The sequence below is a fragment of the Pelobates fuscus genome, chromosome 11 (genome assembly GCF_036172605.1).
Source record: "Pelobates fuscus isolate aPelFus1 chromosome 11, aPelFus1.pri, whole genome shotgun sequence".
NCBI classification, from domain to species: domain Eukaryota; kingdom Metazoa; phylum Chordata; class Amphibia; order Anura; family Pelobatidae; genus Pelobates; species Pelobates fuscus.
In genome coordinates, this window is record NC_086327.1 from 113,092,807 (window position 1) to 113,119,530 (window position 26,724).

Below are 26,724 nucleotides of genomic sequence, written 5' to 3' on the forward strand. Positions count from 1 at the left end.
CTTGTAATTTTTTATTGGACCAAAGATATTAAAACCTTAACATGTGGGTAACGTGTGTGTGTGTGTGTATATGCCCATTGGAATTTGCAGAGTTCGACATATAACCTGTTTTTGACCACATGCGCTGCAATTATCATCACAGATGAGATAAAAGTTAGAATGTTCGTCTTTCTGTAAGGCAGCTCTATTTAGGTTTTTGTAGAAACAGTGTAGCTTGTAGCTGCATGTGGCAGCCTTGTAGTGCTAAATAAAGATAGCTACCAGGGGTACAAGGATCAAGATTCTCCCTCCTTGACTGGCAAGCGTGAAATGCTGGAAAGCCTGTCTGTGCCCCCTCTTTCACCTTCCCTGCTCCGCTCTGCCTTTGCACTGGTGTCTCCTGAAACTTTAGAAGGAGCTGCTATGAGAACAGACAGTCCTGAACAGCAGCAACAGCTGTGAGCAAAGTGGCTTGACTTACGCTGCCGGCTCAGGCAATACCTTGGTTGTTGGCACAGCTGCAAAACCGTATTGGTCACACGCCCCGATACTAGTCCGTGCCCCCTCTCTGGGTTTGCCTGTTAATCACTTTAAATTCTGAGTTCTAGTCCCTAGACAGTTAATTGACAAGGGATTGCCAAATCTACATTTTTAAGTAGTCTAGATTCTGCAATAAAACACGTTTTATTGAGTAAGCCTGTAATGTAGAGTTTTTTTTGCTTTTCGTTTGTAAAATTAGCTTCTTTTAATTACTTAATTAAAGCCAACTGCTTTTTTTGATCTGCAACCTTAAACGGCACAATAGCTACAATTTCTTAAAATAATCTTGATTGCTGGTGAATAAATCTGTCATTTTTTGTTTCTCAACCCTCGACATACCAGAGGGCTGAGCCTGACCTGGTTTGTTGTTTTAATTGGCATTCAGTGCCAGTTGTGGGTAATGTCGGTACCTGTATAGAGAATGCTCCTGTAGTAACTTGAATTGTTATGATATCATGTTCTGTAAATATGCAAGCTGTATTACAGATCATCGGCACGCAATTATTATTGTTATTGTACTGTGTGTGTGTATACAAGTACTTATATTACGGTTTTATTTATCTCTTTCCTATAAAGGTGATCAATACTAGCAATTTGGAGAAGTCGGAGCTCAGGAAATCTGTTGAGAGCCAACCCGTGCATGACTGGCAAGGGACTCAGAGGGAATCTTTGGGACCCATCGCATGCATCTCCAAAGTCAAGCTACAGACCCTGCCATTCCAGGTTAGTGCATCCCTTGTCCATGAGTCTGTTTTCTCTTCATTATACAACTGGCTACGGTCCTGTAATACCACAACAGCTTCTTATTCATGCAGCTTTGTTGGGTCCAGGAATAAATGGACGACGTTTGTCTCGCTATGCGATCAAAACCTTGTTTGTTTATTCCTTAACCCAATAAAGCTGCATAAATACTAATAATACTTCCTTATTAGCCAAAGCAACACAGAGGGGATGGACTGCCGTGGCCTCTTGTTTAACATTAAAAACTGTTTAATGCTGAAAGCAAAGATGGTACCAGGGTACACCAGACACTATAACCAGTGTAAAGGGACACTCCAGGCATCCAGACCACTTCTGCTCATTGGAGTGGTCTGGGTGCCAACTCCCACTACTCTTAACCCTGCAACTGTAATTATTGCAGTTTTTTTATAAATTGCAATACTTACATTGCAGGGTTAACTCCACCTCTAGTGGCTGTCTATTAGTCTATTAGACAGCCACTAGAGGTCATTTCATCCTTCAAAGCACAGATTATCTGGGCTAGAGCGTCGCTGGACGTCCTCACGCTGTGTGAGGACCTCCAGCATTGCTCATTTCCGCTTAGGAAAGCATTGAAAATCTTTTTCAATGCTTTCCTATGGGGAGCGCTAATGCGCATGCGCGTCATTGCCGCGCATTAGGTCTCCTCGGCCGGTGGGCGGGATCAGTCTCGCCCACCGGCCGACGGAGTCAGTAGGAGGCGCGACGAGGGACATCGTCGCTGCCTCAGGTAAGTGACTGAAGGGGTTTTCACCCCTTCAGTAACCGGGGAGTGGGAGGTGGGATGGAGAGGGTACCTCCAGTGCCAGGAAAACGGATTGTTTTCCTGGCACTGGAGTTTTCCTTTAATGATATGAAGCAGATGCAGTACCTACGGTGTCCCTTTGATCTCCGTTTTATTATCTGTAGAAAAAGTGTAATTTTTACAATGCTCTCTAGCGCCCTCTAATGCCTGTAATTTCTGCAGGAGCTGAATGAAAGGCTACTGGTCCTTTACCCGTCCACGCTGGTCATACTTTCTGAGGATGGAAAAAATCTTTGCTTCAAGGTATGGATTGTGTTTTGTTCATTATTGTCTTCAATAGCTAAAATGTGTCATGTTTATACTGATTAAGTCAGAGTATCCAATGATCCGTTTACTGTGGACCATGGAACATCTCGTCCGCAATGGCTGTAGTGCTAGAGTTGGCTAATACTCATGAAGTTTACAGAGATGGTGTCGAGTTTAAAACACCATTGTTACACTGAGCAGGGAGTGTGCAGATTTGGCTTTCAAACTGTTGGGTTAAAAATCTCTTCATTCTCTGGCAGTCATTGTCTGCTTAAGAATTCTTAAATGTTTTCATTCAACTATTTGAAGGACGGAGTCTAGACAACTACATTTTTGATTTGTGAAGTACAAAAAAAAGACAGGACTAACCCTCTCCCCCAATACTATTGCTCTTCACTTTCTTACAAGTCTCCAGTATATTTTAACCAACTGCACACCTGTAACAGGTGCTAAAACAAAAATAATTTGGGATGTAGTGTTTTTTTGTTTTCATCCTTTTATTGTTTTATCATTATTTATAAAGCACCAACATGTTCTGCGGCGTTGTATAACAATTAGAAAACTTTAGCAAATTAGGCATTACCATATTTTACTTGATTACATGTGATTTCACTATAATATGACATTGCTTGAACATTTTTGACCCTTCTGGCTGTGAAGGTGTTAACGGAAAGGTCTAATTCCTGTTAATATGCTGAAGTATAGATAATGATAGCTAACCTGCAAATATGAGATAAGAATCATTCTCAGTGCAAATAAAAGCAGGTTCTTATCTCTGATAAGTAGCATAGGTATGTGGTTATTTTTTTTGTTTTTGCAATCTTTACGAGTATACCTATATACTAACTGTGATTAGAACCCAGAAATGAACCTAGAAATAGGATTTCAGACAGGAATGGCATTTAGCCTGGAAATATTCTTTATTTTTAAAGATCCAGATCGGATACAATCTACTGGTGGGTTTAGGATACCACACTGATTGTAACAACTGTTCCAACAACTTAATGATTCACTGACTTTAAGATTTCAAAATCTATTCCCGCCTACCTCCTTTAACTCATTAGGCTATTGGCAAAGCTTTAATGACCCCTACCACCTCCCTCCCTTTCACCAGTTAAAGTGGAACTGTCATGTTTCTGAAAAATTCCTAAAAGTCGTGTTGGAATTTCATTGGAATTTTAGCACCATAAAAACATGTACATGAGACCAAGTAAGGACTGCTTTGTCTTATGTGGGAGACAGTTATTCGTACAATGTGGTGGAGAACAAATCGCCTCTATGTGCGGTTTATTCCCATAAGCCATCACTCGCAATATTCGCATATTCAGTGCGCAATAGCTGCACATGAAAACCTGAATGAAAAGACTCCAACACCAGGAGGTAAATCTAGTTTCACAATTCTGATTTCAATACACTATAATTCACTGTTTAGCGAATTAACCCCACCTTGTATGGGCCAAGGATAATGCTCAACCCACAGCAAACAAAAATAAATAAAACGTTTCTGATAAATATTCTGAGATCTGTCCAGGACACTGAATTGAATGTTTTGAGTAATATTTTTTACTTATATTCACCTTGTATGTCATGTTTTGTAAGTAAAACTTTGCTGCAATATCATAGCTGTAAATAGCAGTTTGTTTATTTTTTTTCTACTTTTTTTTAAATTAAATTTTTTTTGTTGCAATGTTGAGTTCATTGTCCGTTCCAATACTTGGTGTCCTAGAATACGTGGTTACATTTTATTGCTTTTAAAAACAGTGCACCTTTTGACTTTCTATAATTCCGGTCTGTATGCGATGGATCAGATAAGAGGTTTGCGTACATACCTTTATATTCAGAGGAACCTGTTGTGAGTCACTGTGAGTGATCAACATAAGACTCACAACACAGGGAGGGGTGTGCCTGGGAAACAGGAAACCAAAGTCTAAATTACACCGACCTGATCGGGATTACTCCCTTTTTTATTGTGAATTGTGGTTCGTTTAGCTTAATCATAACGTCAAACCATATCTATAGAACCAGCACCTATGAAAAACCTGTGTTTATTCCCCTCCCCCCCCCCCCCCCCCCAGCAGAATAAGGGTTTGGGTTCCAAAAGTAATTGTGTATGACTGTGCTATAATTGATCTGATACACTATTATTATTGTTATAATTTATTAAATCCAGTATTATCCTTTTGCACTGTAGCAAGTTATGTCTATGATTTATGTACTGGTTTATATATGATGTGGGAAAAAATCCATATACTGCACATTATTCTTTTTTTATGAACTATGTCCTAAAAGTGCTCTTTTTATCTTGTGTTTTCTTATAAACTTACCTATTTTCTTGTTTACAGGGTGAACTGCCTCTAAAAGCCATTCGGGTGGTCTCAGATGAAGCTGAAAAGCAAAAGAAGTCCTTCTTAATTGAAGGTAAAGATTATTGACTGACTTTAAAGTTTAATTTAGCTGATGTAGAATTGTATTTGTGTAAATACAGAGGTCACTTTAACTGGTTCCTGTGGGTACCTAAACTCCTTTCTGGGCTTCCTTGTATGCTCTGATTTAGGACAAATGATACAACGTAGTCACTATGCAAGTTAAATGCCTGGATCCATTGCAGGTTAATTAGCTTAATGACACAAGATTGTAACCGTGCTCTACATCCACAGGAAGGTACATCAATACAATCCGGGTGACCTGCTTCACTCAGTTTGACTTTGAAGAATGGATTGATAACCTGAAACGAGCTCAGCAGCAAAACAGAGACTCGACTCTCTCAGGTTCAAGCAGTTTCGGTGGATCACACTCTGCACAACACGATCAGGTATGTACTATACTTGTTTCAGATACAGAGTGAAACAATGTAATAATCCACACAATCCTTTCATTCATTTAATGGGAGATACATTGTACGTTTTACTTTATTTACCTTTTAATAAGCTTGAGAGATCTTCACATCAAGGTCCTCAATCTCCCCCTTACACGAGTAGCAGAGCCTTGTTGCTTGGCATATATTTTAAAGCATTATTCCAAAAACCATGACCACTACAGCTTATTACAGTAACCTGGCTCTCCCCCCTTGTAAGTGGTTAAACCATTTTTAGGAAGGTTGACTTCTTGCCTGGCATCAGCTGGGCCCAACTTGCGACCTCCACTACATCGGACAGAGAGCTGGAAGCTCTTTGTTTGAGCTATACTGGTGGCATGGGACTTAACTCAGGAAAACTGATTGAAAGCTTCTAAGCAGGAACTTCTGACTCTCCGGCAGATGTAGTGGAGTCAGGGAGCAGTGCCAGGCAGATCCCAGGTAATTAGTCAAACCACTTTAAAACAGTTTGACTACTTACAATGGGGATGCCAGGGTGTTCATGGCACCATAAGCACTACAGAGAGAGACTTATGTGGATTTATGATAGTTTGGTCATGGTCTGACCATTTATTTATCATTATCAACACATGCATAATGCACATGCATTTAGAGAGTGTAAATAAAGTGTTCACCCATTTTAAAATTCTAACTTTTACCTCCCCAGTTAACTGCAAGCTGTAGGAGCTCTTTCAACTCAGATAGTCGAACCAAATCCTGGGCATCTGCAGGGAAGTTGCCCAACTCAAACCGTCAGTCCCACAGCACCACGCACGGCTCAGACTGGCAGTCGTTTGCTATACTGAATGAACCACCTCAGGATGATCCACTCTCACCAGGATATGCACAACCTGTCCATGTGAGTACTCAAATTTGTCAACACCCCTATACCACTTAAATTTCATTCCAAATATATGTTTTATATCGGAGTACAATAAATGTATGGTTAAATGCATTGGGCGCTTAAAATTAAAAACTGTCTTTGACCCTTTTTCAAGAATTATATGTACAATATACAGAGTGGTAGGGTTTCCTTTGTCCTCTGAAATAAAAAATGTAACATTCTTCTTATCTTGCAGTGTATAGCCAATTCTCAACGTTCTGGAACAGGAAGTGGAGAGCTACAAAGAGGGGGCAGCACCCGAGGGTCAAAAGGAAGGCCTAACCTATGTTTGCCAGCACCATCGGCTCTGCCACCAAGCTATGACTTAGAAACCACTGCATTTGATTTGATTCCCGAGACCCCCAGTGAAGATCTCCTCTCCCCTGTATACAAGGAACCATATTCATATCAAAGATCCCAAAATCAGTCAGGAAATGAAGACAAAGTAAGTTCTGATTGCCTTACATTTTCTATCACGTGTTTTACTTTTTTGGGGGGGAGGGGGGTTCCTGGTGCTTCCGCATCTTTTAATTGTTGTTGTAGTTCTAATTTTTGTCATCCATTGACTATAAAATATTGTATGTTGATATAAAACCAGTATTCTAAAATTATTTGTCTATAGGGAAAGTAAATGTATACCAGTGGAAAGCAATTCTATATATGTTCTATTTTAGCACTGAAGACTATATATAAGCCTTGAATGCTAAAATGTGGTCTCGTGTCAGACCAACACCAAGCGTCTCGACACACATTGAGTAAGATTTATGTAAACTTGTTCTTAGCCAAGCATAAATATCTACACGGCCAACCAACAAAGAACCTCTTTAAATTTATTACAGTGGTTACTGACCAATAATTTTCTATTTCCTTGACATGAACCTGGTGACTCATTCTTTAAGTGAAACATTAGCTCAGTGACCCATACTTAAAATGTAATTTACTTAACAATAATGTTTGCAGTAATTGTCTGTGAATGTGCGTATTGTCGTGGTTGTTTAAGGAATGCTGTTTAACACCTGTGAAACCCTCTGTTCAGTTAAATAGATGGAGCCTCACCGACAGCCAGCCATCTTCTCCTACTGATTTAAACAGTCAAGTTTTGTCAACGTCTCCATTGTACGCCGAACCCTACACTCCGACAGTTCCACCAACAAACAGTTTTATTGAGGAGGTAAGGGATGCGTTCTTTCATAGAGCTGTTTTCCAATTGCGCATAACTGTATAAATGACAGTGTAAGCTGGGTGTACTGTACAGATGAACAGTTTATCAGTGGGGATACTTTGAAAATATATTTGGGTATCAAAGGGTACATCCATTGTTCATTCACCGACACTATTCTAATGCTGACTTTTTGCTCTCCTTTTTAATCTCCTAGATTTTAAAGAACCTGAACTCATGTCGAAGTGAGGTCTCACATTTAAAGACAAATGGATCATTCTATGGGAATCAAAACACCCACCAAGCTCTGCTCAAGAAAAATTCTCAACCCGTGAACGGAAGTCAGAAGCTTGTGAAAACAGTGGTACATAGAAACAGTGATGCCTCTGTACATGGCAGACTTGCCCCATCGTCGCAGCCCTCATATTTCAAAAGTGTAAGTTCCCCATACCCTTGTTGCTCTATTAATTGTATATATAGTAGAATATGGTGCATTTAAAAGACACTTCTATTGCATGCAGAAGTTCCTGACCCTTATTCTACACCAGTTCTCCCCCCCCGATCATTCCAGGATTTAGGGATTACCCAGTTGTGTGTAGTCGAAGTATGTTTTTTTTTTTTTTTTTTTTTTGGTTTGTTTTTCTTTCGAGAAATACATCTTGGACTTAACTGGTCAATCTCTAAATTCTGGACCAGGGTTGGAAAGGGCAGGAGGGGGAGAGAACATGAGGACTAGTTTGTGAACTACTGTTCCACACGAAAATAACATGGTGGCATATAGGCAACTTTTCAGATACAGAGTATCAAAATTAGTAGAAAGTGCATAGATAACATTTTATTTAGTGTTGAAGATTCTCTCATTATACTTGTGTTCTGTTAAATTACAGAAATTCAATTTTTTAATGATATGATCTGCAGTAGACTTGTGCACAAATCCTTTTCACCTGCGAGACGCTAATAAAAATTCTGTTAATCTACACCTGAACAAATCGATCCGTCGCGTAAATCCCAGACGGATCGATTTTTTTGTTGAGGCGTAGACCAACGTGGATTTTATTTGTTTGTTGCAGGTGTAAAGATTTGTGCAAAAGTCAGTTGGATATTTTAGCTTTTTACAAAGTTACAGAACCCTTTAAAGCAAATCCATGTGATGTAAAGATTAAATTCTATAATCTATGCATTGTCATCTGATAGAACCACTTTAACCTGCCATCTGTCTGTACACTACTCAGCAGATTATTCTCCTGTAATAACGCTCCACTATGTGTAATGCATAGGGCAGTTTAAAGTTTGTTTGATTTATTTATTATTTTAGTATTGTTAAGGCTCAAATATTTTATCAAAAACAAAAAAGAATGGGTTTGCCTAAACCTGTTTAAATCTGTCTAATTTGTATATTAATAGCACTAAATGTGTTTGTTTGTTTTTCCCAGATATCTGCTCTGAAGGAAGAACTTGCCATGTCTCATCGCAACACCGAAGGTAATTTTCCTTTAGTGTAGATTTATTATTTTTTTTATTTTTTTTTTTATATAGATTCTAACAGTTACCGGATTTTACAAGATTTTTCCAAGTTTTTAAGTTTAAATTCATGACATTTCCCTATATATATATATATATATATATTGCTATATGTTGAAATGTCTTTAAAGGGAAATTATAGAACTTTTTACACCAAACAAATTTAGATACTTTTTTTTTTTTTTTTTTTTTTTTGCTAGACAGCAACCAATATTAGTCACTGTTTTTAGTCGGTTGATTGTTATCATGGGGAAAAAAAGGGAGTTCAGTTGTCTTTCTGGTCTCCTTCTGTGGTTTTTTTTTCTTTCTTTCCTGCTGTATAGTGGAGTGGCAAATTAAACTAAGCCCCAAGGCAAAAACAATCTCTGCCCTCAAATCAGAAGCCCTTCTACTCCCCTTGCATATATAAAGAATTGGTATTGCTTGCTGATATTGCGTATATGGTTCACAAGCCTCTTACCTTTGTTGCATTTTCACCCCTACAGTTGAAGACATGTTTGATTTGCCCTCATCTGGAAGCCTGTATCCCGAATCTCTGGATCACGATTACGCAGAGCTGCAGAGTTTTCAGAGTGACCGCAGTTATGACAATATTTGGGACTATGAAGCCAAGGAGAAAGACCTAAATCAGTTCCCCCCTCCTCCTTACTTGGGTAACAATCACACTGGATGGCAGCAGAAAAAGACTGTTCCCAGCAGCTGGTTATAAGTGGGACCTTTGGTAGAACTAAACAACTTATCTGGTGCGAAGAAATGTGAAGCTAAACTGGTTGATCTCACGGGTGGACGTTCGAGCTGAAAGTACTGTTGCAGAGTACGACCAAGGCATAATTTTTTCCCTGCCAGATGGGCTGATTCGATGAGTACTGCACTGTTCGCTCGGGGTATATTTGAAGCAGTCGTTTTACGACAAATCATTGAGATCTTGCAATAGTAACTCGTAGTATAATTTTCTGCTTAGTGAACAACGGCTACTTCACTCACTCCAGTGATTACTTTTTTTTTGTTTGTTTGTATATTGCTAAATACGAAAGTATTAAATTGATAAAATACATCAATTTCTCTTATTTAGCCACGTTGGTGCCAAAGGGTTGCACAGTTCATTGAAATGGTTACTCCCATACTGCCAAGCTGACCACGAATATTCAAACTACCTTCTTCACTTTGGTGTTGTAAGTGTGGGTTTGTCCTTATCACCGGAACACAGCAGTTTGGATTTTATTTTATGTTTTTGTGCAACATGTGCTTTTTCATACTCTGCCCTGTATCATGGCCTGACTCACAGGCGTCGCTCCTATTTTCCTTGAGTGCTGGTGCTTCTAGGATGCAACACTCCCTTGTTTTCTAGAAAAACCACTATTCCCCAAAGACAAACACTTCTTTGCCAACAAAAAAACAGCCCTACCTAATAGCCAATGACTGCTGTGGATATTTGGAGTTGGACTGCAAATTCATTTTTTTTTTTTTTTTTCTATTTGATAGATTGTGGATACTAAATTGGTTCAACTCACAGATCATTAATAGGACACAGATGCTTGTTTTTATTTTGTTTTTAAGTATATTCCAACACTTTTAGGGTCACCTACTTCCTGTCTCTCTGAAACTTCTCATGTTTACTCCTCCAATGTTTTGGGGTATGGCTTTCTTCTTCGATGATGTTTGTAATAGTTTTAGGGTTCTTTTGCATCTGAAAAACGGTTATTGTAAAATATATTTAATTATTTGATTTATTATTTAGGCGTAAAGACCTAATTTTTTTTTTTTTTTATATACCGGTATAAAGGGTCGTATTGTAAGCCTATTTAATATTCTGTTAATATTTATTAAGAACATATTATTTTGTTTTGCACTGTAAGAACTGTACAGAATTTTGTATCAATTCTCATTTTTGTGAGAATTCAGGTTTTATTTTAGTTTTTTTATGAAGAAGTGTTCAAATGATAACTTGAAAAATAAAAATCTCTTCTTTCTAAATTTGTGTTTATTTCAACATTAACTTGTACGTCATGTGTGTTTTTGGGATGGTTTTAGGCTTCCCATACTAAATTTCTATAAAAAAGTGGTCAATGCGCAAGAGTACAGCACTGACGTGGCTCCTTGCAGCTAAAACTCCAGAAGCCGAAGAGGACCGTCATCGTAAAGATGGCAGCGGCCGTGGGGATAGTTGGAGGTATGGCGGTCAACGGATCCGTTTCTTTCGGGAATCTTTGTGAAATATGCAAACTGCATAAATTGCAATTGACAGATCCACTTTAACCCCTTAAGGACCAAACTTCTGGAATAAAAGGGAATGATGACATGTCACACATGTCATGTGTCCTTAAGGGGTTAAGGAGCTTGGTTTTACACAAAATGCCTGCTCCTCAATGACTACAGAGTTCCATAGAAGTAACGACACTATGTAGAAGGTCTTTCTGTGCTGGTATAAGGTTTATATGGACGGATTTATGACTTCCTAGAATGCCGATGGTCCTGGATACATGATGCAATCATGGTTTATAATCCTTTTAGTTGTCTTAAATTTTTATGGAATGTTTCTTTAGAATCACAACTTCTATCCCTTACATAAAAAAATTCCACTTCAATGAATGAGCCTGCAGATATAATCCACTCTACAAATAATTTCAAATTCACTATGGTAATGTAAACCTATAGACCAAACTAGCTGAAGTGGAGATAAATTCTAATGACTAGTACATTGATAATCGTATGTATTGATAAATTTAGCTAACCTAGTGAATTTGATAAATCATGGTTTTGTGAAAAACTGTTTTGTTTGCCATTGTTCACATCCAAATTGAAATATTATGTACTCTTAATGTGTCCCATGTCCTTTTACTTTAATTTGACAACACAATTTTCACATTATTTTGAGTCTGTGTTGTCCTGTAATTTAGCAATGTGATTCATGGATGACACAGTGGGATTTAAAAATATAGAAATTACTTAATCTGCAGCGCTCAAAAGAAAAAAGCTTTCATTAAAGGAAAACCTCATTGCACCCAAGTTGGTAAATACGAATTGGCACTGAGCTCTGGAATAGAGTGAAACGCGTTGGGGGATTTCAAACACTTATTCTAGATTGAACTGTATGTATTTGCAACTCTCCATTGTTCTGCTCCAAATACCAGTGATCGAAGAGGCTGGACCCACCACCTCGAGGGAGCTTGTTATTATATGCATTGCAACTTTGAAACTGTGTAAGTTTTTGATTCAAACAATTGTTACTTTATATATTTGTAAGAACTATTTCACTCTTCCTCCCCTTTATATCTTTGGGGTATGGGTATGCTCTGCCTTTTAAGAAGAGGAGTAAAATTGTAATTGTTAAATGACTTTTTATTTATTAATTATTGGGAATTATAAAGGTTTGTTCGCGGTCACAATTTAAACATTTTGAATACATTCATATATACCTTTTTTTTTTTTGAAGGGCTAAACTACTATAGAAAGATCAGACTGTAAGTACCGCAAACTACTCTCTAATAGGCACATTTTTTTTTTTTGACGAGCGCTTCCATATATTAAGATTTTTTTTTTATATATAGTTTAATGGTTAAAAGGCTGAAATTATTTTATTCCTGGTGTCAGAAAAATCACATCCTTGCTAATATGACAAAACCCAAATCTTATGAAATAATCTGAAAGCTTTTTTTAATGTGTGAATTGAGTTAATAAACAGAGCATTTAATAGCTTGTTTGTGTTCAGAGCCCTACCTAAAACTCTGAGAAAGCGAAATCCCTACCTACACAAGCCACGCTCTGATTGTTTGTTTTCGTGTATTAAAAGAGCCCTACCTGTGATTCTTAGAGGTGGAATCACTTCCTGCACATGCTGATCTAATTAACTTGTTTGTGTTCCGGTATCCATGTATGAAAGGACCTGCCCTGTGATTCTTAGGGGTGGAATCTGTAATATCAACATCCGTATTTCTTAATCCTTTAAAAACCTGTGTCCTATCTTATGGGGCCCATTGATTGGCGCAGGCACAGAATTTCCATCCAGGCCCTAGGCAGCTGCTCACAAGTGATTATTTATTGCAGCGTCATTGTTTTTTCCGACCAATAGGCACATTTAAAAACATTCGCTCGCCCAGACGACTTTATCTTAATGAAGTGGTCATGGTGCAGTGATCCTGACATTTTAACCCTGCAGTGTAAAACAGTGTTTTTTTTTTTTTTTTTGTTTTTTTTTCTTCTGGAAGTAATCTTCCTGACTGCCACTACAGGTTCTTCCTCCTTCATACAGAGTAATACTCGGTTTGGGAATTTATAGCGGCATTTCATTGTAGGAGTGCATTGTTTGGCTGTACATGCCCAGTTCCAGTCCATTGCTTCTCTACGAGCTTGGATGCTGACCTCACCGGAGGAGGAGCTGAAGGTGCAGCAGAGGGGTCCTGGTGCGGAAAATTAGGGGAGGAAACTTTATTTTATTTTACTTAATATTACACAGGTGGACAGCAGGGACCCGATAGTCCTGAAATAAGGATTATATTCAGGACTGTAGGCTCCCTTGAACAATGAGAAGAGTCAAAAAGTTATATAGCCCTACGCTACTAGCCAGGCCTTAAAAGTTGCTCACTACTGCAACCCTAGAGGGTCTATGGCACAGTCACAAGAGGTGAATTTCTACTTGCCAGACCTAAATTCTCACTTACCAAGGGCTAGTGGCAAGTGGAATTATTGAGCCCTCTAATAAAAATAAATAAGACATGCTGCTAATTTAGTGTAACTGTATTACTGTTGATGTCAGGACTGATTCCGAGCTCATAAACCAAAGTCGGCTAGCACAGTAACCGGAAAATGCAGGGGTCCTCAAACTGCGGCCCTCCAGATGTTGCTGAACTACAACTCCCATGATTCTTTGAATTTTTTTGTTTTTGTTTCATATTTATCTCTTTTTTTTTTTTTTCTTTAATTCTTTATTTTTGTAGTGCATAAGCTTTGAACAGATGCATGAGAGGTGCCCCAAAGGCAATCCTCCAGCTTATAATTAACAGTTGAACATAGAGGTACATGTTAAATCCAGCACATTTTTTATATGGGGATAGGATGAGTGTTAAGCATTATATGTGTTCGTCGCTTAGGATGCTTAGGTATATTCGTAACATGGATACAATAGCGTTTTACTATCTAGTTATGATATTAGTATGCTGTGTCAGGAACTAGTATTTGCATATAAGCTATGTGTAGAATTGAGAGTTGACAACATATTCAGGTACATGCATTTAGACTATGTGTTGCAATTGCACGCATTTTTAAAGGGTAAGTAGGATAGCTTCAGGCTTTCCAACGTGACTATAGTGTGTGTACAGCATTTTCAACGTTAGTTAGTTAGACCTGTTGATAGACCTACTTGAGTGTGTTATATAGCAAATTAGCAGGCATATAGGTTAGGGTGACGCTTATAGGTGAGGTAGTACAGGTATGTCGTCAGCCTCTTGAGTAAGTTTAAAGGGATGCGTCCCGGTTACAATAGGCAAACATAAAGGTGTATATTTAACAGACTATCAGTAATGGCCTCTACAGTAGTATGCAAGAGATGGTAGAGTCGATGATTACTGTGGGTAGGCAATCCAGGCAAAGCTACAGTGTGTGCAAAAGAACAGTGGGGCAACAATGTAGGGGCAACAATTTAGGAACCATGGGAATAATGTGGATGTCACTTTAAGCTACTTGCTCTGTGGGCTCTGTGGTACAGCAAGTAAAGTTTATCAGTCTATCAGCCGATGCCCATAGATAGTTTTCTCCCGGGTCTTGGCCTCCCAGTCGTTGGGCCCAGGCTTCTCCAGGCTCACCCTCCAGCTCTCCGTCCGTGCGTTGAGTCGCGTCTCTGCCATGGCGTACCGTGACTGGGATGTAGCTCCAGCACTGAGCAATAGGGTAGACCTCCGTGTTGTGGCACATGTTGCTGCCTCGACCGTAGAGGGTGAAGGCGTGTCGTGCTGGCTTCTAATTTTTTGCTCGTTGGCAGCCATCTTAGCTGCAGCTCGGTGGTCATCGCGGCAGGCACCCCCATTTCTCCTCTGCCGAGTCACGCTTTGCTGGCCGGATGCTGTCGGGGCTACCGTGCGTGGAGCAGGTTGTACACGTTGGCGGGTCCCGCTTTGGTGTGCGGAAGTGTGGGTGCCGGCTCCCGGTGTTTCCCGCCTTTGCGGTTTTCTGTTCGTGCGTTGTCGGATTACCGCCCTGAAGGTCTGCAGTGGGGATCCATAGAGGCGTCGGCGGGTCACCGGTCGGAGCCATGATGCCACCATTTGGTCCGCTTGGAGGTAGGACATTCCCCTGTCACGTAGTGCCGTGTGGAAGCTCGAGCAGAGTAGGTCAAGGGCTTCCAGGGAGTGTGGTTGGAGATGGGTGCCAGTGTTCCTTCTCTGTGGTTCTTGCTGAGCGGTCGTCGTGGATGAGCCCCTGCAGGCAACTGGGGTCGTGTGCCTAGCAGGCTTGCAGGTGTCTTGTGGTGCTGCGCCATATGCTTCCGCCATTTTGGAGGCCCCACCGCCCGCCTTGCTTGGATTGGTCGCGGGTGTAGTCGGAGGGTGCTGGGCGTAGGGCTCAACTGTTGGCAGGGACCGGGATGTCCCCCACCGGTCCATAGGGGGGGGAGGGAGTGTTCCATGCTCGCAGGCGACTGTGTGCATCTTGCTGGAAGGTGGCCGCCTTTCTCTGCCGCCTCCCGTGGTAGGCCCCACGCTGCCTTTGCTGTGTCCGGTAGTCCCGGGTGTCGGGTTCGGTATCAGTCGGTTCGGGACGGTCTTCCCCGACCGATGGGCCCCCTTGCAGGAGGTTAGTGGCATTTTTGCTCGTTTTATTTGTCGTTTTTGTGCCTGTTCTGCCGGAGCTCGTGGAGTGCACGTCTTCTCTGGTCGCTGGTTAGGCTCCGCCCCCGATTCTTTGAATTACATAGCCAGAGAGTCATGGGAGTTGTAGTTCAGCAACATCTGGGGGGCCGTAGTTTGAGGACCCAAGGGCAAATGTATCACATAGCCTATTCCTGTCCTGGGGTTAAGATTTATTTTTGAAATTTAGTAAATGCAAAAGCAAACTGCACATTTGAGGCTAAAATAGCTAAACAAATTGGATTTTTTTTCTTCTACACAGCACTTTTTGGCTAAATGTTGCAGTTTTGGATATTAAATCTTTATTTGGTATTTATTGAATAAATCCTTGTACATCATGCCAATTTCTATGTTTTTACCACCCTGTGTGACTGTTTATTTTCCCTATAAACTGTGTGATTTGCTTTGCTCTAGTGACAGACAAGGCATTAGTTGCTTATCAATTCTTCAAGATAAACCTTTGGCATGTTTATGTAGTGGAATTGGATACACACACCACACACACACACACACACATAGCAAAGATGCCATAGCTACTTATCATATTTTCAGAAAAATAAGAGTTTTAAAATGGAAAATATATGTTGTTCTTCTAAAGTACCGTAACGTTTTAAGGTATAAAGAAATTAACACTGCTAATTCTATACGCTGGGGATGTTGCCTGTAATAAATTGTGTATTTCATTGTTTGGCAATTCAGATTATAAGATGCGTTTTCTCTGAAGGCCTGTTTTATGAGTTTCCGGATTCCTAAATAGTTTGCAAGAAAAATGTTTTACCTAGAAAAGGAACAAAGTACATTATTCCAAGGGTCAGCCTAGGTAAAGCAGCCAGCCACTTGGCGAGCCTGCCATTTTGTACTGGTATTTTTGCACTGCCATTTTCAGAGCAGTATGAACCATAAGGCAATCCTAAGTGACTGTGTAGGTCCCAGGGGTTAGACATGGACACCAAAACAATGAGTCTGCTTGACCCCATTAACCATTCCTATGCAAAGAATAAAGGGAGGCCAAACTGGTATCCTGCCCAGGATCCTGTGAGATCTTTAAGGAACGTGTTTCTTTCCCTATTTGTAGGCAAGTCCTTCCCGTGCAAAAAATAAAAGATTTATTATTGGTATTTATATAGCGCAACTAATTCCGCAGCGCTTGATATATTATGAAAGGAGGAGACAATTTGCTCACCTCACCATGCTGCCAACCACCAGAGGAGGACTCAGCCCCGCAAAGCTAACATTAGTTTCTCAAAAGCTGCATTGTTTGACATTGCAGGGTTAAAGGGACAGGTACACTGCTCCTAGACTACGGCAATGAGATGAAGTTGTCTGGGTGACTATAGTGTCCCTTAACCTTCTGTGTTTCTGAGAGTAGGGAGTGGGGGTACCGGATTAACTTGTTCGTTTGTGTGTTTAAGAAATAACTCTGGTCCTGATTATTGGGACAGCAAGGTGAGGCGGAATACTCACTGGATGGATTCTGTAACCCTTTATCTGATATTTGCAATTTCCACATGCGACTCATCATTTCAAATGTCACTGTCCTGTAATTTTCTACATCACACACAGATCACAACGGGAAGTGAATAAACTATTAAAGAAATAACCTACCAGACACTTTCACTATTTACTCATTTTTCAGTTCATCTTTGGTGCACTGCATGGTAAATAAACACATAGTTTGGTACGTGATCCCAGGTTTAATAGTGGTTCTAGGAGATCAGCTCTTTCTCAGAACATGTATCTGCACATTTCACCTCCATATCGACAGGCACGGGTATCATCTCAAAATGATACTTCAACAGAAATGCTGTCACTTACCTGGTTACCTATAGATGCTGTCAGACCTACTGTATTGGGCATGGAGCACATCCATTGGCATGGGACAACATGCATTAAACCTCCTGCTTTGGAACAGACAAAAATGGTTTATTGTCCAGGGCTAGGTGCCTGGGTAGCCGTGCAATATTCGTTTTTGTGTGGTTTGTGGTGAATTTTGTTGTCATTTTATAGAGAAGTAATAAAGATTTTAAAAAAATATATATATTTTGCTTTTGTATACTTATAGTCTGTTTAAACAATCCGATCTTAAAGGAACGTTGGAAATACAAATCTGTCCCTAGAAGTATTAGGTGTCCCGCCTCCATTTGGCATAGAAAGGGTTACTCACCATAATCCAGCGCCAAGATCTCTCCTCCCCGAGCGATGTTGCGGAGAAGGATGAACCAGTCATTATAAATGTGCACAGGGTGCTACATGCGCGTTCCAACCTTCCCATAGGAAACAAGTCAGTCAATGCTTTCTCATAGGATTAAGTTTTACATTACAGGGTTAAGGGGACAATGACACTTCACCCAGGCCACATCACTGAGATTGCTAAGTGTCCCTATAACCTTAAAACATATGTAAATATGCAATACCTTGAGGGAAAAAACAGGAACAGTTTCTAAAAAAATAAAATTAAAAAAAAGTACAAAAATGATCAAACAGAAAGTATGCTATGAATGTCGGTTAGTGCACTAAATGTATTTTGCATTTTCCCATTAAAATATATATATAAAAAGAGTCCTGCAAACACCACGCACTCTGGTGGCTGGTGCTGGTATTGCAGAACTTTATCCTCACAATAAACACCGGCAAGTGTGTGTGTTAGTGAGACTGTACGTGTGTTAGTGAGACTGTGTAAGTGACACTGTGTATGTCAGTGAGACTGTGTGTGTGTGTGTTAGTAAGACTGTAAGTGTGTTAGTGACACTGTGTATGTCAGTGAGTGTGTGTGTTAGTGAGACTGTGTAGGGACACTGTGTATTTCAGTGAGTGTGTGTGTTAGTGAGACTGTGTGTATGTTAGTGAGACTGTGTAAGTGACACTGTGTATGTCAGTGAGTGTGTGTGTTAGTGAGAGTGTGTCTCTTTTTTTGCTCTAAATGTGTGCTTACTATGTCTCTCTCCTAAATGTCTCTCAGTCTCTCTGTCCTTTCCATGCTGTTTCCGTTCTCTAAATGTCTCACTGTGCACCTGCTGTCACTTAAAGGGACACTATGAGCACCCAGACCACTTCAGCTCATTAAAGTGATCTGGATGCACTGTCCAATGGCCCTTCACCCTCCAAAAAGTAATTATTGTAGTTTTTAGTAAACTGCAATAATTACCATTCAGGGTTAACTCCACCTCTAGTAGCTATGTATTGGGACGTCCAGTGTCACGCAAAACCCCATAGGAAAGTATTGTATAATACTTTCCTATGTGGAAATCCTAATGCGGCCATTGTGAAGTGAAGATGGACCAGAGCCAGCGCTGAGGACATCAGCCTGGACCCGGGTAAGTGAAGGAAGGGATTTTTAACCCCTTTTGCACCATGAGGTGCTTGACAGAGTGGGAAGCTATAGTGCCAGGAAAACAAGTTTGTTTTCCGGGCACTATAGTTTCTTTTTCATGTCTACTCAGTGCGTCTCTTCCCCTAAATGTCTCTTCACTGCAATTCAGAGTTTAGTGAATAAACATCTGAGAGGATGTAGTTGCATGGATTGCTGCCTGGGGCGGCAAGAATCCTTGCACCGGCCCTGCCCAATACAGTAAGTAAGAATCCTTGCACCGGCCCTGCCCAATACAGTAAGTAAGAATCCTTGCACCGGCCTTGGGGCGGCAAGAATCCTTGCACCAGCCCTGCCCAATACAGTAAGTATTCAAACTATTGAAGGTTGGCTTGACTACTTATCTGGGGTCTTCTAGGCACCAGCCACAGCATCCACTGGCTTCCCCCACCTCTACCCAGAGCTCAGCCTAGTTGTACATGGACTGAGGGCGCCCAGCTGATGCTCATAGGAAACGAGTGCAGCCCTGCACCGCAGGAGCTTCCACCAGTAGGAGAGAAGGTGAAGGTCACTTGGAATACCCAAGGTAAGTTGTCAAACTGTTCTTAAAAGCAATAAAAACCTAATCTGGAAGGTGCACTCCTGGCACCATAACCACTGCAACAAGCGGTAATAGTTATGGTACTTGGAGTATTCCTTTATTATTTTTTTTTACAAACACTTATCTGTTAAATAAAGTGAATAATTAAATCTAAAATCCTGGGAAGTCACAGTTAAATTGTAAGCTATTCGTTTCTGGGAGTATGCTTCTACAAGCCAAATTTTGATTAAGTTCCCATTACAGCAATGCATAGCACACAGTGGATCTTGTTATGTCTGATCGTATCTTCTGATTCCTTACTTTTTCCCCAAATTCAACTGGTCGGTTAAGACATAAAACAGGAAGATAAAAGAAGGTCGGTAATGTCCTTATTTGCCTAAGGCACCATGAATCATAGAGCTTCATCTGATATTTTTCGTGGCTTATCGCTAAGATTTCAACAAGCACTTTGTAAACATTTTCATGTGAAAGGAATGTATTGTAACTCTAAATGAAACAAGGGAATGTATCCGAAATGTAAACACCCGGAAGATTCATATATTTTCCTTTTTGTCCATATGAAAGTCTGTCTGTTTGTCCGTCCGTCCATTAGTGCGTCTGTTTTTGTTTTTATATAACAATGGATAAAATAGCGTGGGTATGTAAAATTGCACACGCACTTCTTTCAGTTCACTGACCAGCAATGCTTTGAGACACCTGTTTGACTTTTTCACAGTGCGGCCAACTGTCAGCCGCGTGTGTGAATAGGAAAATGCTGCGGGAGAGAGATCACTGGTGTAGAGTGTCACCCACATGCTGATCCCAGGAACTAAGGCTTTTGTACATGAGAACTGTGGGATGCAGTCTGAGTGTCTGAAGGTCACTGACTTTAAAGAAAAGCAAAGCATTTGGACGCATCCGCACGTCCGCTGTGATTTCAGCAAAATATAACTTAAAGGGTGTATTGATTAAACTTGCTGAAATGCAGATGTGTGTTAAAAATGCAATAAAATAGTTAAAAATATAATAAAAATATTTTCTCACAATTTTCTTGCTACAGGCTGCCTGCTTCTGTGGAGATGTCCTCTTTTACAAGGATCTGGCTTAGTAATCTCAGCTATTCCTGGTCTTTCCATAGCTTTCTGTAGGAACGCTATGCTGAGTTTTCTAAAATCCCATGAACTGCAGTTTCCTATAAGGTCTGTTGTGCCGATCTGTTTGCTGCTTCCAGTTCGTTCAAAATTAAAAATGAATAGAATGGAATAGAATGAATAGAAAGTGTTTGCTGGAGTCAATGGAGGCCAGTGGCGTACACACAACCCATGGGGCCCCGGTGCGAAAACTGATCTGTGGGCCCCCCCGCGCTCTTACTCTGCGCGGGCTGGGGCCGCAACAGATGGCGACAGGCACCTGGTCGCAGGGCTGCGACCCCTGCGACCACGGTATGTACGCCAGTGCATGCAGATACACATACACTGAAAGGACCACTACAGACACCCAGATCACATCAGCTCAATGAAGTGGTCTGGGTGTCAGGTCTCTCTAGTTTTAACCCTGCAGCTGAAAACATAGTAGTTTCAGAGAAACTGCTATGTTTCACTGAGGGTTAATCCAGCCTCTAGTGGCTGTCTCATTGACAGCCGCTAGAGGAGCTTCCGCGATTCTCACTGTGAAAATCACAGTGAGAAGACGCTGAACGTCCATAGGAAAGCATTGAGTAATGCTTTCCTATGGGCGGTTTGAATGCGCACGCGGCTCTTGCCACGCATTCGCATACGGAGCTGAGAGGTGGAGAGATCTCCAGCTCCAAGGGAGTCTGGCGCTGGAGAAAGGTAAGTGCTTAAGACACACACATACTCTCAGGAACAGACGCATACATTTATTGACAGACACACACTCAGTGACAGACATATATACACACTCACTGACAGACACACTCACTCACTTGCAAAACACACACTCACTAACAGACGCACACAAACTAACACACTCAGTAACAAACACACACAGTAACACATTTACTGACACCCTCTAACACACACATACACTCTAACACACACACACTAACACACACACTCTAACACACTAACACACACACTCTAACACACACACACTAAAACACACATACACTAACACACACACTCTAACACTAACACTCTAACACACACACAGTCTAACACTAACACACACACACTCTAACACACACTCTAACACACACACTCTAACACTAACACACAAACATACTCTAACACACACACACTAACACACACACTCTAATATTAACACACACTCTAACACTAACACACACACTAACACACACACTCTAACACTAACACAAACACACACACACTAACACACACTAACACACACACACACACACACACTAACACACACACACACACACTAACACACACACACACTAACACACACACTCACGTTTTAAAAAGAAAATGTAATCCCCCCAGCCTCCTTACCTGTGGGAGTGCTGAGGAGATTCCTTGGGGTCCAGTGGTGTCACCCGGCGGGCAGGCTGGCTGGCACGCGAGGGAGCACTCTCCCCTGAGTGCTTCCTGTTCAGCTCTCTCGCGCGCCGCGTAGGGATGCCGGCGCCGGAAGATGACGTCATCTTCCGGCTCCGGTATCAGTGTGGTGCGCGAGGGAGCTGAAGAGGAAGCACTCAGCCAGGGAGAGTGCTCCCTCGCGCGCCAGCCAGCCTGCCCGCTGGGTGACACGTGGGCCAGCCTCGGGGGACCCTGAGGTGGCCAGCTCCTGGGCCCCCCAGGAGAAGAGGCTGGCCCAGTGGGTACATACCGGGTCGCAGGGGTACATACCGGGTCGCTAGTGGGCCGGGCCCGGTCGCAGCCGCGACCCCTGCGACCCCGGTATGTATGCCACTGATGGAGGCCCAGCAGAGGAGTAGGAAAAAGCATACAGCTAACATGTTGCATTGTTTGCTTAAACGCAGGCTTCCCCAAACTCCGGCCATTCAGATGTTGCTGAACTACAACTCCCATGATTCTCAGCCTATCTACTCCATTCATAGACTCATGGGAGCAGTGGCGGATCCAGAGCCTGATCTCGGGAGGGGCACTTGTAGATTATTTAAATAAATAATCATGGCACAATAACCACTACAGCTCAGTGTAGTAGTTATGGTGCCAGTAGTGCCAGGATTCCACCCCAGAGTAAGTAGTCAAACCGTTTAAGAACAGTTTGACAACTTACCTGGGGTCTGCTGGGATATAGGGCATAGGAGAAGTGGTATGTGTTAGGGGTGAAGTGTGTGTGAAAGGTGCAGTGTGTGTGTGAGCGGTGAAGTGTGTGTGTGAGTGCGTAAGGGCGGCAGTGTATGTCAGGGTTGCAGTGTGTGTGTTAGGGGGCAGTGTATGTGTGGGGCAGTGTGTGTGTGTGAGGGTGGCAGTTTGTGTATGGGGGCACTGTATGTATGGGGGGCACTGTATGTATGTGTGGGGCAGTGTGTGTATGGGGGGCACTGTGTGTATGGGGGCACTGTGTGTATGGGGGGTCGTGTGTGGGTGGGGCAATGTGTGTATGGGGGGGCAGCAGTGTGTGTAGGGCACTGTATGTGTCTGTGTGTGTATGGGTGTGCAGTGTGCGTGGGGCAGTGTGTGTATGGGGGCACTGTATGTGGGGCAGTGTGTGTATTGGGGGGCACTGTGTGTATGGGGAGCACTGTATGTATGGGGGGGCACTGTATGTATGTGTGGGGCAGTGTGTGTATGGGGGGCACTGTGTGTATGGGGGGTCGTGTGTGTGTGGGGCAATGTGTGTATGGGGGGCAGCAGTGTGTGTAGGGCACTGTATGTGTCTGTGTGTGTATGGGTGTGCAGTGTGTGTATGGGGGCAGTGTATGTGGGGCAGTGTGTTTGGGGGCAGTGTTTGTGGGGCAGTGTGTGTATGAGTGTGCAGTGTGTGTATGGGGACAGTGTTTCTGGGGCAGTGTGTGTATGGGGACAGTGTTTGTGGGACAGTGTGTGTATGGGTGCAGTGTTTGTGGGGCAGTGTGTGTATGGGGACAGTGTTTGTGGGACAGTGTGTGTAAGGGGGAAGTGTGTGTAGTGTGTGTGTATGGGGACAGTGTTTGTATGTGGGGCAGTGTTTGTGGGGAGGTGTGTGTATGGGGGGGGAGGAGGGAAGGGAGGCTTTTTAATAAATACAAATCTTTTTTATTTAATAAAATAAATATATTTATGTCCCCCCTCCCTTCTTACCTTTATTGAGGAGGAGGGGGGACATTTCTCCATCCCTGGTGGTCCAGTGGGGAATCCCTGGTGGTCCAGTGGTTACAGTGAACTCTAGCCCGCGCTCCAGGGCTAGAGTTCACTCTCGCGAGATTTGGAGCGTTGCCGTGGTAACGCTCCAAATCTCGCGAGAGGAGGACCCGGAGGAGCTGCGGGCTGAGCTCCCGGGTCCTCTCTCCTCCCTCTCCCTCCCACCACGGGCTGTCAGCACAGTGTCTGTGGACCGGGGAGGGAGATCACTGATCTCCCCCCCGGTCCGCAGGCACATTGCAGGGCTGGCAGTTGGGCAATGCCAGCCCTGCATTAGCCGGCAGGGGGGAATCTTGGGGGGGGGGGCAATTGCCCTGTTTCCGCGCCCATCCCCCCCCCCCGGATCCGCCAATGCATGGGAGTTGTAGTTCAGCAGCACCTGGAGGGCCGGTGTTTGGGGAAGCCTGGCCTTAAAGCATTCAAATTGAAAACAAGAAAGAAATAAATAGTCAATCTAGTAAACGCATTATTGTCCTGAGTGCAGATTTACCACCCAAATAATTAGGTTTGATAATATAGTTTTCATACTTTCTGTGGTTCAAATATAAAGGTGTAAGCGGAGAAAAATAACCTTTTTGATGATTTAAAATAGGAAAGTTTTTTTTACAATGTTTAAAAGGAATAACTATCAAAGCTTATTGTAGTGGTTATGGTTTTTGGGCATCATACCCAGAGTTTGCATTACACTGTTTTTAAGTGGTTTGAGAAGAACCTCTTAATGAAGGTTGTTTGCACTTAAAGTCCACTCTACTCTGCTCTAGCTTGACTAATGCAGGACTAGACGTCTGCCTTAAAGGATCACTATAGTGCCAGGAAAATAAACCCGTTTTCCTGACACTATAGTGCCCTAAGGATGCCCCCACCCTCAGGGTCCCCCTCCCTTGGCGCTGAAGGGGTTAAAACCCCTTCAACTACTTACCTTAATCCAGCGCCGGGCTCCCTCGGCGCTGGTGACCTCTCCTCCCCCGCCGATGTCAGCTCCCGATTGTCAAGAGCCGCGCGCGTATTCAAACAGTCCATAAGAATGCATTTCTCAATGGTTTCTTATGGACGTTCTGCACGCTGGATGCGTCAGGAAGACAGCCACTAGAGGTTGGCTTAACCCTAATATGTAAAGATAGCAGTTTCTCAGAAACTGCTATGTTTACATCGGAAGGGATAAAACCTGAGGGACCTGGCACCCAGACCACTTCATTGAGCTGAAGTGGTCTGGGTGACTATAGTATCCCCAAATAAGTTCTCAGTCAAAGAGTAAACTCTGACCAAAAAGCTGAGGAGGGGTTACAGGGGTAGTATAGGGCTTAACCCTCTATGTATAGAAAATCAACAAAGAAAAGGAAGTGAGGAAAGTTCCCCGTGAAAAACGGAGCTCTAATCTCACGACCGCTACCCCCAATTTACAGTGTCAAAGCAGTTAAAACTAAAAATAACAAAAACTTTAATAGAACACACATAATATCACACTAACACACCTAGTATATTACCCCAAAATGAGAGGGTTAATAAAAAATGAAACAATGCGACTGCAGTAGTACAGTGGCAAGACAGTACGGCAGAAAGCCTTATGGGGTAGGGGCAGCAACAGCCTTCACATAGATGCAGTTAGTTACTAGAGCATCGAAACAAAATTGCAATAGTGAGGAAACATAGTTGCTGACAAAGACCTCCCACAAGACTACAGCCTATTTATAACTGTTTCGTGCCAAGAAGCAAGGAAAGAGAACGTTGAATTCTCCTACTCCAAGCTATTCTTGGTTTCCCTATACCTTCCGATAATCCTAAGGAGTATGCTTAATTGTTACCAGTAAAAAAATCCCTGGTCTATCTAATGCAATCAGAGGAAAATAAATCGAAAGGATAGCGAGATAAAAAATAGAGGAAAAGAAAGTATGAAAGTGGCTGAGTCTAAACAGAGCTAAACAGAAGGCTAAATCGCCGTAAATGCTCCTAACCCAGAATCATAATAATCACTCTATTATATCTCGAAGACTGCAGGGTTTCCTGCAAGCTGTCCAGGCAATCGACAGAAGTTCTATCCAGATACAGGATCGTTTCAAGAAGCAGTGAATCAGGCTGCCCAACGCGCGTTTCGGCGGTCTAACCGCCTTTCTCAAGGGCAAATCGTGCATACTGAGCCTCTCCTTACCTCCCTTAAATACCCAGGAGTCCCTACCTGTTCAGAAGGGGCGGGGGTCCATAAGTGGCCGCCAGCCGAATAGGCTTGATTACGGCTTGTGGTATGCGCATGTCCGTACTTAGTTCCAGGCGCATGCGCAAGGACTTTAATTTATTTCCTTGTAAGTGTTCATCCAGGCGATCGGTCCCCTAGAGAAGGCTGATCCGCTTCTAATAGAGAGTGGGTCAGCCCCGTACGAGGGGATACTTTTGGTAGTCTTACAAGGACTTAAGTCCTAAAGGGAATTAACTTCAGTTTATATAAAAAAGGCTGACAACTTAGGTATGATTCCTCAATCAGAACCCTGTCGGCCAAATCATATCTGCTATTGGGCATCAATATTCTCTGTCATAATAAGACAGATAGCCTCATCAGTCATCCCAAAAATCAATTATAAAAGGGGATGGCGGATATGTAAGGTAGGATATTACTCCTGGTATCGTCTATTGTAGGCGCTCAGATAAAGGAGGGGAGGCAAAGTTTATGGTCTGTAGTAAATTAAGTGTCAGTGAGAAGAAAAAAATAAAAGTAGTTCAATCAAAAGTTATACATTAGATTAATATGTACAATAAAAGAGTGGTATATGCAAAAGGAAAGGCATGGTTCAAAAGAGGACCTGCACAATTGGTCCCTGTCCGAAGATAGGTAATGAGACAAAATACTTTTCAAATAAATGGGGCAAAGGAAAAGCCCTCATTAAGGCCACCAGGTTGGAGTGTCTTTAGCCTATATATTCATTTGGATTCTCTCTGCCTAAGGATTCTATCAAAATCCCCACGTCTCT

General features: G+C 42.2%; 1 protein-coding gene across 1 annotated transcript in view; it reads left to right on the forward strand.

Moving 5' to 3' along the window:
- PLEKHN1 (pleckstrin homology domain containing N1) overlaps positions 1 to 10,512 on the forward strand; it is a 29,315-nt gene extending 18,803 nt beyond the window's left edge. Inside the window, exons 7-16 of the mRNA XM_063436713.1 lie at positions 1,096 to 1,242; positions 2,246 to 2,326; positions 4,672 to 4,747; positions 4,987 to 5,141; positions 5,851 to 6,042; positions 6,263 to 6,511; positions 7,103 to 7,237; positions 7,443 to 7,661; positions 8,659 to 8,707; positions 9,232 to 10,512. Of these exons, the coding sequence (XP_063292783.1) occupies positions 1,096 to 1,242; positions 2,246 to 2,326; positions 4,672 to 4,747; positions 4,987 to 5,141; positions 5,851 to 6,042; positions 6,263 to 6,511; positions 7,103 to 7,237; positions 7,443 to 7,661; positions 8,659 to 8,707; positions 9,232 to 9,455 (1,527 nt within the window). The 3' untranslated portion in view covers positions 9,456 to 10,512. The remainder of the gene's footprint in view (positions 1 to 1,095; positions 1,243 to 2,245; positions 2,327 to 4,671; positions 4,748 to 4,986; positions 5,142 to 5,850; positions 6,043 to 6,262; positions 6,512 to 7,102; positions 7,238 to 7,442; positions 7,662 to 8,658; positions 8,708 to 9,231) is intronic.
- The last annotated feature ends 16,212 nt before the right edge of the window (positions 10,513 to 26,724 follow it).